This window comes from Rhinopithecus roxellana, chromosome 19 (assembly GCF_007565055.1).
Source record: "Rhinopithecus roxellana isolate Shanxi Qingling chromosome 19, ASM756505v1, whole genome shotgun sequence".
Classification (NCBI taxonomy): domain Eukaryota; kingdom Metazoa; phylum Chordata; class Mammalia; order Primates; family Cercopithecidae; genus Rhinopithecus; species Rhinopithecus roxellana.
The window spans coordinates 49,096,815-49,108,050 of NC_044567.1; the positions used below are offsets into that span (position 1 = coordinate 49,096,815).

Sequence of the window (11,236 nt, forward strand, 5' to 3'; positions counted from 1 at the left end):
TTTCCTGCCTCAGCCTCCCAAGTAGCTGGGATTACAGGCACCCACCACCATGCCTGGCTAATTTTTATATTTTTAGTAGAGACGGGGTTTCACCATGTTGGCCAGGCCGGTCTCGAACTCCTGACCTCAGGTGATCCACCCGTCTTGGCCTCCCAGAGTGCTGGGATTACAGGCATGAGCCACTGCACCCGGCCAATTTTTTAAGTTTTCTACATCATCTCAATTGTGTTCACTTAGTAACTAAGACTTCAGTGACATTTAAATAAAATGTTCTGACCTTTTCTTTAGAGCTTTATCCTCTTCATGGTAAGCTGTCATACTTGAGACTCTTGAGGGTACTTACTAAGCATGCTCACAACTCAGTTTGTGGTACAGGCTGTCCCTTGTCATGCATACTATGGCTTCCTTTATGTCATTGCCTTTCAATCCATCACGTTACATTATGTCCGTTAGTTGGTACCATTATCACTGCCTGTCTAACACCAGGGATTGTTTTTTTTTCTCTTTAATTAGCAGTAACCAAATTAATGCAAACTGATAAATCTTCCCCTCCCCCTTTCGGTTTTTTGCGGGGGGGGGGGGGTGTTTTTTGTAAATTTTTATGAGGCTCAGTGTTTCCAAAGTTGACTTTAATCATTTCTCTTAGAAAAGTATTGTCACTTGTCACTTAACTGCTTACAAAATTGCTTTCAGTTCCTGGGGATAGGAGATTGCACATTATTTAACCATGAATATGATCCTCAAAATTGTGGGAACACCGCCTTAATTTTCATTTTGAAGGACCATGATGGTATTATAAAAAGCTAGATTGATTTGTCTAACTTCTTTATTTCCCGTGTGAAAAAAACGTTTACAAATTTGGATGTCCACTCCCACAAAGTAGCTAATTGTCTTTATTAGTGTCTACATTATGTCATTTTCTTAAAGTAATGATTAAGTAATTATATACATGGCTATATTGATCAATGTTTTTGATAAACATTACTGTATGCAATTAGCTTGACAAGTGTACTAATACTTACCTAAAAGTAGACTGCTAAATAACTGGTATAGGTTTTCATACTAATCATGTTTTAAGTAATAATTATATTTTCTGACTACAGGCACGTGACACAAGCTGACCTCAAGAGCTCCACGTTTTGGCTTCGAGCAAGTTTTGGTGCTACTGTTTTTGCAGTTTTGGGCTTTGCTATGTACAAAGCATTACTGAAACAGCGATGATATAAAAAGAAATACTGGCCCTACCAAAAACAAATACTTTTATGTACATTCTGAATGCTTTAAGTTCTGCTAGAAATATTGAGATATTTATACATGCAGAGTTACTTTATTAATATTTGTAATTCATGCATACAAGTATTTTAATGATAGTTATAACTGCAGTATTGGCTAGCATATGGAAAGAAAACAGCTAACAGCCAAACTAAAATGGCTAAATTCCAGAGGCCAAAAGGGAATATTTTGTAAATATATGTACATATTCAGGTAAGATATGGTCTCCCAAGCTGAGTTCTAGAAATGTGTTTCTAGACATTTCTAAATGGTATTGTTAGTGCTCACTTGGCTCACTCTCCTAGGTTTAAGTTAGCCCAGAGATTGTATTTACTCATGGATCACTTTATTTATTTCACATTTACTCAGAATGATCCTTTGGGTTCTATAAGGACATGAGGCACTATTTGCCATTCTCTCTCCGTTTTTAAAAACATAAGCAGTGTCAGCTTACCAACATGACTTTTTTTCAGTCAGTTGTGGTAGGCCAGCCTTGAAGCCATCGCACAGTCTAGAAAATTGTGTAGCTGAGCTTGCGGCTCACCTTTAAGGGTGAAGTAAGGTAAAAGCAACTAGCAGAGATGTTATCTATGTGATTATGTTGCTTCTTTTGTCAGTATGTTGAATTTTATAGCCCTTTCAATGAAATGAAAAAAAAAATTTGTATATTACCAGTGTTTTTAGTTTAAATAAAGAGTCACCCTTACTACTGTTGAATTTCCTCCCAAGTGTAAATCATTCTATAATGGCTGTGTCTATTATAGTCTATTACAGTAACTGCATGTGTCACCAAGTGTTCTATATCAGGCTAGGATAACCTAGAGGCAGTAATTTTTTAAATGATAAATCTAATGAATATAAACTCTCATGATAAACCTATTTTTTCCATCATCAGCCTTTTCAAGTATTTAAATAAATAACTGCTGTGTACTGTGATCTTGAGTTCTTTTGTCTTCTGAAGTATTTCTGTACAGATGTGAGTGAAGTCCTCTGGTTTCTGTCTCTCATATTGAGAATTTTTTGTATAAAAGGAATACTCAGTCGGGAGTGGTGGCTCAGTCGTGTAATCCGGGCACTTTGGGAGGCCAAGGTGGGTGGATCACCTGAGATCAGGAGTTCAAGACCAGCCTGACCAACATGGTGAAAACCTGTCTCTACTAAATACAAAAAATTAGCTGGGCATGGTGGCGCATGCCTGTAATCCCAGCTACTTGGGAGGCTGAGGCAGGAGATCGTTTGAACTTGGGAGGTGTAGATTGCAGTGAGCTGAGATCGTGCCATTGCACTCCAGCCTGGGCAACAAGAGTGAAACTACATCTCAAAAAAAAAAAAAAAAAATGCTGAGTCAGTCGTGATGCCTCACGCCTGTAATCCCAGCACTTTGGGAGGCTGAGGCAGGCAGATCACTTGAGGTCAGGAGTTCAAGACCAGCCTGGCCAACATGGCAAAAACCCGTCTCCATTAAAAATACAAGAAATTAGCCAGGTGTGGTGGCGCATGCCTGTAATCTCAGCTACTCGGGAGGCTGAGGCAGGAGAATTGCTTGAACCCAGGAGGCAGAGGCTGCAGTCAACCGAGATCATACCACTGCACTCCGCCTGGGCAACAGAGCAAGACTTCATCTCAAAAAAAAAAAAATAAATCATTAGGAAAACAGTCAAGTACGATGTATATATGTAAGAGGATATTTATTTAAAAGTTGTAGAGAAGTCTATTCTGGTAAAAGGCCAATTGTTTTCCCCTTCACATAGCTAATTAATGTGGTTTCTACTATTGTTTGCATGTTTATTTTCTCCTTTAACATGATTTTTCCCCTTTGCCGTTCTGAGGGACATTTTCTTACAAGATCACACCTCTTGAGCAACTAGTAACAGTATCACTTACTAGCTTGCAAAATAACATAGACACTTCATTTTTTATTTTTATTTATTTATTTTTTTAATAAGACAAGGTCTCACTCTGTTGCTCTGGCTGGAGTGCAGTGGCACAATGATAGCTCACCACATCCTTGAACTCCTGGGCTCAAGCAGTCCTCCCATCTCAGCCTCCCAAAGTGCTGGGATTACAGGTGTGAGCCCCCACACCCGGCCTGACTCCTCATTTTTATTATTTTCTGAGAATTTCCCACTTACCAAATTTATGTCAGTTGTATAGTTTGCAATGACAGTTAATTTTTTCCAAGCTCTTTTCTAGTTTGTCTGAAATACTGCTTTAAATGCTTTATAGGTTGTTGCGTTTGTGAGAAGCAGAGGAAAGAAGCTAGCTTACCAAGAGTTAATGAGTGGTGTGTTTATATATTTAGATACTCTCTCTCCATCTTTTCATTTGGGGAACTTACATTTCTTTGGTTCAAAAGAAGGGAGGGAGCAGCTGCCCTATCTTGTGCTCGCTCTGGACACACTCCCTTGGTAAGCTAGCCCCTTTCCTCGCTTGTCAATCACTCCAGGTGGGGTGGATTAGTAGGAGGGAATGCTCACTGTTTTCTCATCTTTAACCTACAGGCACATAGCGGTTTTTTCTTTCTTTTTGGGACAGAGTCTTGCTCTGTTGCCAGGGCTGGAATGCAGGAGCGTAATCACAGCTCACTGCAACCTTGACCTTGTGCGCTCAAGTGATCCACCCTCCTCAGCCTCCAAGTAGCTGGGACTGCAGACATGTGCCACCACACCTGGCAAATTAAAAAAATTTTTTTTTAGTAGAGATGAGGTCTCACTCTGTTACACAGGCTGGTCTCAAACCCCAGAGCTCAAGTGATCCTTCTGCCTCAGCCTCCCAAAGTGCTGGGATTATAGGTATGAACCACCAGACCTGGCCTATTTTTCTTCATTTTGCATCTACTTTAGAGACTAGTGAATGTGAGAAAATAATGTGAACACAAGAAAAGGCTTCTTCTGGCTTTTACAGTTTGCTCAGGAGATGCAAGCTTTAAGAATACTAAGGAGAAATGAAGAAAATAGGAACTTGAGAGTCAAAAGGAGATCTTTCACTTTACACCAGTTGCATTGTCTTTTTTTTTTTTTCTTTTGAGACAGAGTCTTGCTCTGTCACCCAGGCTAGAGTGCAGTGGCATGATCATGGCTCACTGCAACCTCAGCCTCCCTAGTAGCTGGGACTATAGGCACCTACCACCATGCCCGGCTAATTTTTTTTTTTTTTTTTTTTTGAGACAGTCTTGCTCTGTTACGCATAGGCTGGGGTGCAGTGGCACAATCTTGGCTCCCTGAAACCTCCGCCTCCCAGATTCCAGCAATTCTCCTGCCTCAGCCACCCGAGGAGCTGGGATTACATGCACGCACCACCACGCCTGGCGAATTTTTGTATTTTTAGTAGAGACGGGGTTTCGCCATGTTGGCTAGGCTGGTCTTGAACTCCTGACTTCAGATGATCCACCCACTTCGGCCTCCCAAAGTGCTGGGATTACAGGTGTGAGCCACCGTGCCCGGCTAATTTTTTTTTTTTTTTTAATTTTTAGTAGAGACAGAGTTTCACCATGTTGGCCAGGCTGGTCTCAAACTCCTGACCTCAAGTGATCTGCCCGCCTCAGCTTCCCAAAGCATTGTCTTTTATTTATTTATTTTTTTTCAACATCTAAGTCTTTATTAAGGTGAGCTTGTACAAACAAGCGTCTATCCCAGTGTGGGGGTGAGGATGGGAGAGGAGAGTGGGGCAGTAGGAAGAAGAGCATTCTCATTTTTTGATAATAAAGCTCCAGGTTCATCCCATCGTGGATTTCATAGTCCCCCAGAGACACATCGTCCTTAAAAATCATGTACCACTTCTTCAGGACAATCTTGTTCCAACGGGTGCCAGTTTAGGCTGTAATTGGCTTCTTAAGGTCCCCAGTGGTATCATCCGTGTTGCATTTAGCGTGGACCTTCTTCCCCAGATGGTCATTGCAAACAACCTCCATCATCCTAACTGGAGCTCGAATCGCCTCGAACCTGTCGACGCCACTAGCTCCTCAGCATTGTCTTTCAAATGGACAATTCTGAGGCCGTTGACTACGGTGTCTTAATGAATAATAAGGCAGTTGTGTGAAGAAACATTGCTTTGAAAGTTTGTAGTCCTAGAATAATGTAGTAACTTAGCCTTATTTAGTATATCAGGGGTCTGTTGCTTCTTGCTATTCATGTCTTTCTCTTTCACATTTGACCAAAAAATGAGCAATTTCCTGCATTGTTGGCACTGATAATGCTACGGTAGGAGTGGGCTCTGATGTTAGGAATTTGGGGAGCACATACCCATTCTGAAATGGCCTATGAAAGTGGTAGGACTTTGGGTGTCAGTGCATATATGCACATCACCTGCCAGGGGAAGGCATCAAAGAAGAAATATACTAATGAGGCCGGGCACAGTGGCTCATGCCTGTAATCCCAGCACTTTGGGAGGCCAAGGCAGGCAGATCATTTGGGATCAGGAGTTTCAGACCAGCCTGACCAACATGGTGAAACACCGTCTCTAATTAAAAAAAAAAAGGCCAGGCGCGGTGGCTCAAGCCTGTAATCCCAGCACTTTGGGAGGCCGAGATGGGCGGATCACGAGGTCTAGAGATCAAGACCATCCTGGCTAACACAGTGAAACCCCGTCTCTACTAAAAAATACAAAAAACTAGCCGGGTGAGGTGGCGGGCACCTGTAGTCCCAGCTACTCGCGAGGCTGAGGCAGGAGAATGGTGCAAACCCGGGAGGCGGAGCTTGCAGTGAGCTGAGATCCGGCCACTGCACTCCAGCCTGGGCGACAGAGCGAGACTCCATCTCAAAAAAAAAAAAAAAAAACCGGGTGTGGTAGCACACGCCTGTAATCTCAGCTACCCAGCGGGCTGAGGCAGGAGAATCACTTGAACTCAGGAGTTGGAGGTTGCAGTGAGCTGAGATCACGCCACAGCTCTCCAGCCTGGGCAACAGAGCGAGACCCCATCTCAAAAAAACAAAGAAAAAAAGAACTATACTGATGAGGCAGTCTTGAATGGAATGAGAACTTTCCCAATCTGTGAAGGCAGCTGAATAATGAAGAGAGGGAAACAGAGGTAAGTGCCTGACCTCTGTGGTAGAGCATAAATCTTTCCTAAACAGGCCCTCAAAATGCAACTTGGGTTGGCTTTTTTTTTTTTGCCCATCATTGGCTGTTAGGTTAGCTTTGATGTCCCTTTTGTCTGAATTGCACTAGTAAAAGTCAATACAAAGATGCCTTTAAAATATATGTGCAAATCCTAAAAGTAAGTGTGTGTGATCTAGTTCCATTAACGTGTTTGACTTCATACTTAATACTTCTTATTTTTTATTTATTTTTTTAACCAACATACCAGATTCCTGAATCATACTTTCACAGTCCACGTGTTTTTAGGAAACTGATTTGGGACTAGGTACTTTTTGAGAAGTACCACATGTCAAGATGCTAAATTTAATGTTCACAGTATGAGAATGATCCATGCAGGCAGCTTGACCTTTCCAATGCCTTTATCACCAGATTCACAGCCCAATAACACACTAATTTAAGCCCCTAAGGTTACAAGTAATTCGTGTCTTTTTAACTCTTTTTATCAAAAGTCACTGTCAGTGAAAGCAAGTGTCTGTTAACCTGCTTGGCCCTCAGCTCTGTGGAAGTCTGACCTGTGACTATCACAGCTGTGTATCTTAGGTTTCTCTAGTGCATCTCAGTTTCATAAAATATCCTCTTGCTCCCATGGCACTCAGACTTGTCAGACCATTTGTCCCAGATATTTTGGGTTCAGAAAGTATCTTACCCAGAAGGTAAGATTTTATTTTATTTGAGACAGTCTCACAGTGGCACCACTCGGCTCACTGAAACCTCTGCCTCCCGGCTTCATGTGATTCTCCCGCCTCAGCCTCCTGAGTAGCCGGGATTACAGGCATGTGCCACCATGCCCAGCTAATTTTTGTTACCACACCCGGCCAATTTTATCTTCTTTAGCATAGATAGTTGCAGAGGTCCAATGGTGAAATCGAGAGATTGTTAGTCTTTCTGGGTTTGAAAGCTGAATGTCAGCTGTGTACACACAAGGAGGAATTGCCAATATTATTTTTATACATTGAAAATTCCAAATTCCACAAGAACAGTGTTTATCTTTCAGCATTTTCCTATTTATAGTTTATATACAAGTTTTTTTTTTTTTAATTTTTTTTTGAGACAGAGTTTTGCTCTTGTTGCCCAGGCTGGAGTGCAATGGCATGATCTTGGCTCACTGCAACCTCCGCCTCCCAGGTTCAAACGATTCTCCTGCCTCAGCCTCCGGAGTAGCTGGGATTACAGGCGACTGCCACCATGCTCAGCTAATTTTTGTATTTTTAGTAGAGATGGGGTTTCACCATGTTGGCCAGGCTGGTCTCGAACTCCTGACCTCAGGTGATCTGCCACCTCAGCCTCTCAAAGTGCTGGGATTGATTACAGGCAGGAGCTATCATGCCCAGCCCATATAAGTGTATTATAATCAACCCTTAGGAGTTTTATTAGGATAACATGAATGTATATGCTGCAGTTTAAGTTATAAGTCGCAAACTTTTTCTGCAAAGGGCCAGATTGGAAGTATTTGAGACTTTCACAACTACTTAATTCTGTTGTAGCATGAAAACAGTCATAGACAATATATAAGCAAATGAATGACTTCGTTCTAATGAAACTTCATTTATGGACACAGAGATGTGAGTTTTGTGTCATTTTTATGTACCAGAAAATATTCTTATTTTGATTTTCTTAACCATCTAAAAATGTGGAAACTAGCCAGGCGCGGTGGCTCACATCTGTAATCCCAGCACTTTGGGAGGCCAAGGCGGGCACCTGAAGTCAAGAGTTTGAGACCAGCCAGTGCAACGTGGTGAAACCCCTTCTTTACTAAAAATACAAAAATTAGCCAGACATGGTGGTGCATGCCTGTAAATCCCAGCTACTCGGGAGCCTGAGGCAGGAGAATCGCTTGACTCCAGGAGGCGGAGGTGCACTTAGCCGAGATCACACCACTGCACTCCAGCCTGGGTGACAGAGCAAGACTCCCTCTCAACAACAACAGCAACAAAAAAGTGGAAACCATTCATGTGCTGTACAGAAACTGACAGCCAGATTTGATAAACACCCCCTGTAACTGATGAAAATATAGTAGTAAATGCACAGCAGCATTTACTAATGATTAAAAAAAATTACCTGATTGTTTTGGAATGTGAAAAGGTTCAATATTAGGAAGAACTTAAAAATACTGTAGTCATGTTTTGTTTGTGTGAAAACTAAGAGTGGATGTAGGAGTGTTTGATTTTTTTCACTTTTACTGATCATATTGCTCATAAGAGCACGGTGCGCCGGCCAACGTGGGGTTAACCTCAAAGAGCAGTTTGATGCTTAGAAGGTAAAGGCAGCATCGGTTCCACTTCTCCTGAGGACTCACGTGGAACTATTCTTTTGGCACTGTATCCATGCTTGTTTTCAGTTGTCCAGTTGTGTAACTGGCATACATGGAAAGTAAAGGAATCCCATGAGAATGGTTAGTTTGAACTCTAGTTATCTGGGGAATTTACCCCCTTGTGTGCATATGTGATCATCCTTCTTTTTTTTTTTTTTTTTTTTTGAGAAGGAGTCTCGCTCTGTCTCCCGGGCTGGAGTGCAGTGGCCGGATCTCAGCTCACTGCAAGCTCCGCCTCCCGGGTTTACGCCATTCTCCTGCCTCAGCCTCCCGAGTAGCTGGGACTACAGGCATCCGCCACCTCGCCCGGCTAGTTTTTTGTATTTTTTAGTAGAGACGGGGTTTCACCGTGTTAGCCAGGATGGTCTCGATCTCCTGACCTCGTGATCCGCCCGTCTCGGCCTCCCAAAGTGCTGGGATTACAGGCTTGAGCCACCGCGCCCGGCCGTGATCATCCTTCTTATTTCTTTAAATTTTAAAGCCAAAATTTCAGAGCTTAAATAGCTTACATAGTATAAAGGTCATCCGTCCAACTCCATACTTTCATAGCATACAGGGAGCACAAAAAGGCGAGAAGTGATGGCCAGGTGCGGTTTCTCACGCCTGTAATCCCAGCACTTTGGGAGGCCGAGGCGGGCAGATTGCGAGGTCAGGAGATCGAGACTATCCTGGCTAACACAGTGAAATCACGTCCCTACTAAAAATACAAAAAATTAGCCAGGCATGGTGGTGGGTGCCTGTAGTCCCAGCTACTAGGGAGGCTGAGGCAGGAGAATTGCTTGAACTCAGGAGGCGGAGCTTGCAGTGAGCCCAGATCCCTGAACTCCAGCCTAGGTGACAGCAAGAAGTGACTTACTCAAAGCCACAGTATTAGTTTGTCCTCAAGCTAGGACTGAAACCCGGGTATCTTGTTTCCCAGTTTGGTACTCCTTCCACGGTAGGAGCCAACCTAATGACTGGGCTTTTTTTCCTACCTTTGGTAAATTTGCAGTATATTCTGTGGAAAAAAAAAAAAAAAAACAGGCCTAAGGGGAAAAAGAGAAAGAAAAAAAAACCCCACTAAACAGTTTTGACATCTCTTTAACTAAAAAGGGTTAAAGTTGGCAAAGCAAATTTTCTGGAAGACTTTCATTTCCTCTGAGGCATTCTGCTTTCATTTCTGCTAGCTGTCACTAGGTAATGGATGTGTTTATTGAGAGGAGTGCAGACACGTGGTTAGGTTTATTTCAGGTACAGATAACTGAGGGGAAGTAAGGCTATACTCTTTGAAAAGCACTTTTTATGATTTTTAATTGTTCTTAAGTTAATTTTGAAAAAAATGCTCTTAAAATTTATTCACATTTTATAAATGGAAAAGTACTCGTGTCAGGGGCTTTAATGGGGGGGACCTCCTAGAATAAAGTTTTGTCACTAATATTTTTCATCTCTGCTTCTGTAATCTGCCTCCAGGATTTCTGTAATTCCAGTGCCATCCAGCCACTTCTATATACCATCTAGAGAATGAGTGGCTGAATATGTTTTCACACGTTCACTACACTTTTTCCCGACTTCCTCTTACATTTTTTTTTTTTTTTGAGATGGAGTCTCACTCTTGTCGCCCAGGCTGGAGTGCAATGGCGCGATCTCAGCTCACTGCAACTCAGCTCCGCCTCCTGGGTTCAAGCGATTCTCCTGCCTCAGCCCCCCGAGTAACTGGGATTACAGGCACCCACCTCCACGCCCAGCTAATTTTTTGTATTTTTAGTAGAGACGGGGTTTCACCGTGTTAGCCAGGATGGTCTTGATCTCCTGACCTCATAATCTGCCTGCCTCGGCCTCTCAAAGTGCTGGGATTGCAGGCATGAGCCACTGGCGCCCGGCCGTTGTCCTGCTTTTTAAAGCCTGACTGCACTGTTCCTTGCCTGCTTCTCTGACCTCAGTTTCCAGACCTATTGCCTGCTTCCTTCAGAGCCTTTGCACCGGCTATTCTCTGCTTGAAATGCTCTTCCCTTTTTTTTACAACGCTGCCTCACGCTTGTCACTTACATCTCAATTTAAATGTTACCTCCTCAAAGTGGAGCCTTTCCAGACTGTGTAAATAAACCATCTAGAAACTCAATCTGATGGTCAGATGTGGTAGCTCACACCTGTAATCCCAGCATGTTGGGAGGCTGAGGGGGGTGGATCACTTGAGGCCAGGAGTTCAACACCAGCCTGACCAACATGGTGAAACCCCGTCTCTACTAAAAATACAAAAATTAGCTGGGCATGGTGGTGGGTGCCTGTAATCCCAGCCACTTGGGAGGCTGAGGCAGAAGAATCCCTTGAACCCAGGCGGCAGAGGTTGCAGTGAGCAGAGATCATACCACTGAACTCCAGCCTGGGTGACAAAGCGAGACTCTGTCTCAAAACAAACAAACAAAAACTCTGACATCACCCTGATTGTCAGCATCCCACCACCAGCCATCTTCCCTCCCTTTCATCCTCTCTCGTTCCCTCCCTTCCATCCTCCCTCCCTCCCTTACTTCCTCCCTCCCTCCCTTGAATCCTCCCTCCTTCTCTCATTCCTTCTCTCCC

At 43.1% G+C, this 11,236-nt stretch overlaps 1 protein-coding gene and 1 pseudogene across 9 annotated transcripts in view; one reads left to right on the forward strand and one right to left on the reverse strand.

Moving 5' to 3' along the window:
• Window positions 1–2,208, forward strand: part of RHOT1 (ras homolog family member T1) — an 82,528-nt gene extending 80,320 nt beyond the window's left edge. For 8 of the 9 annotated variants that reach the window (XM_010372282.2, XM_010372284.2, XM_010372285.2 and 5 more), the window contains one exon: window positions 1,104–2,208. In XM_010372282.2, coding sequence (XP_010370584.1) covers window positions 1,104–1,221 — 118 coding nt within the window. In that variant the 3' untranslated portion in view covers window positions 1,222–2,208. The remainder of the gene's footprint in view (window positions 1–1,103) is intronic. The other variant, XR_004055061.1, reaches the window with a different exon arrangement.
• A 2,635-nt stretch (window positions 2,209–4,843) lies between these two features.
• LOC115894935 lies at window positions 4,844–5,185 on the reverse strand (annotated as a pseudogene).
• Window positions 5,186–11,236: the final 6,051 nt, after the last annotated feature.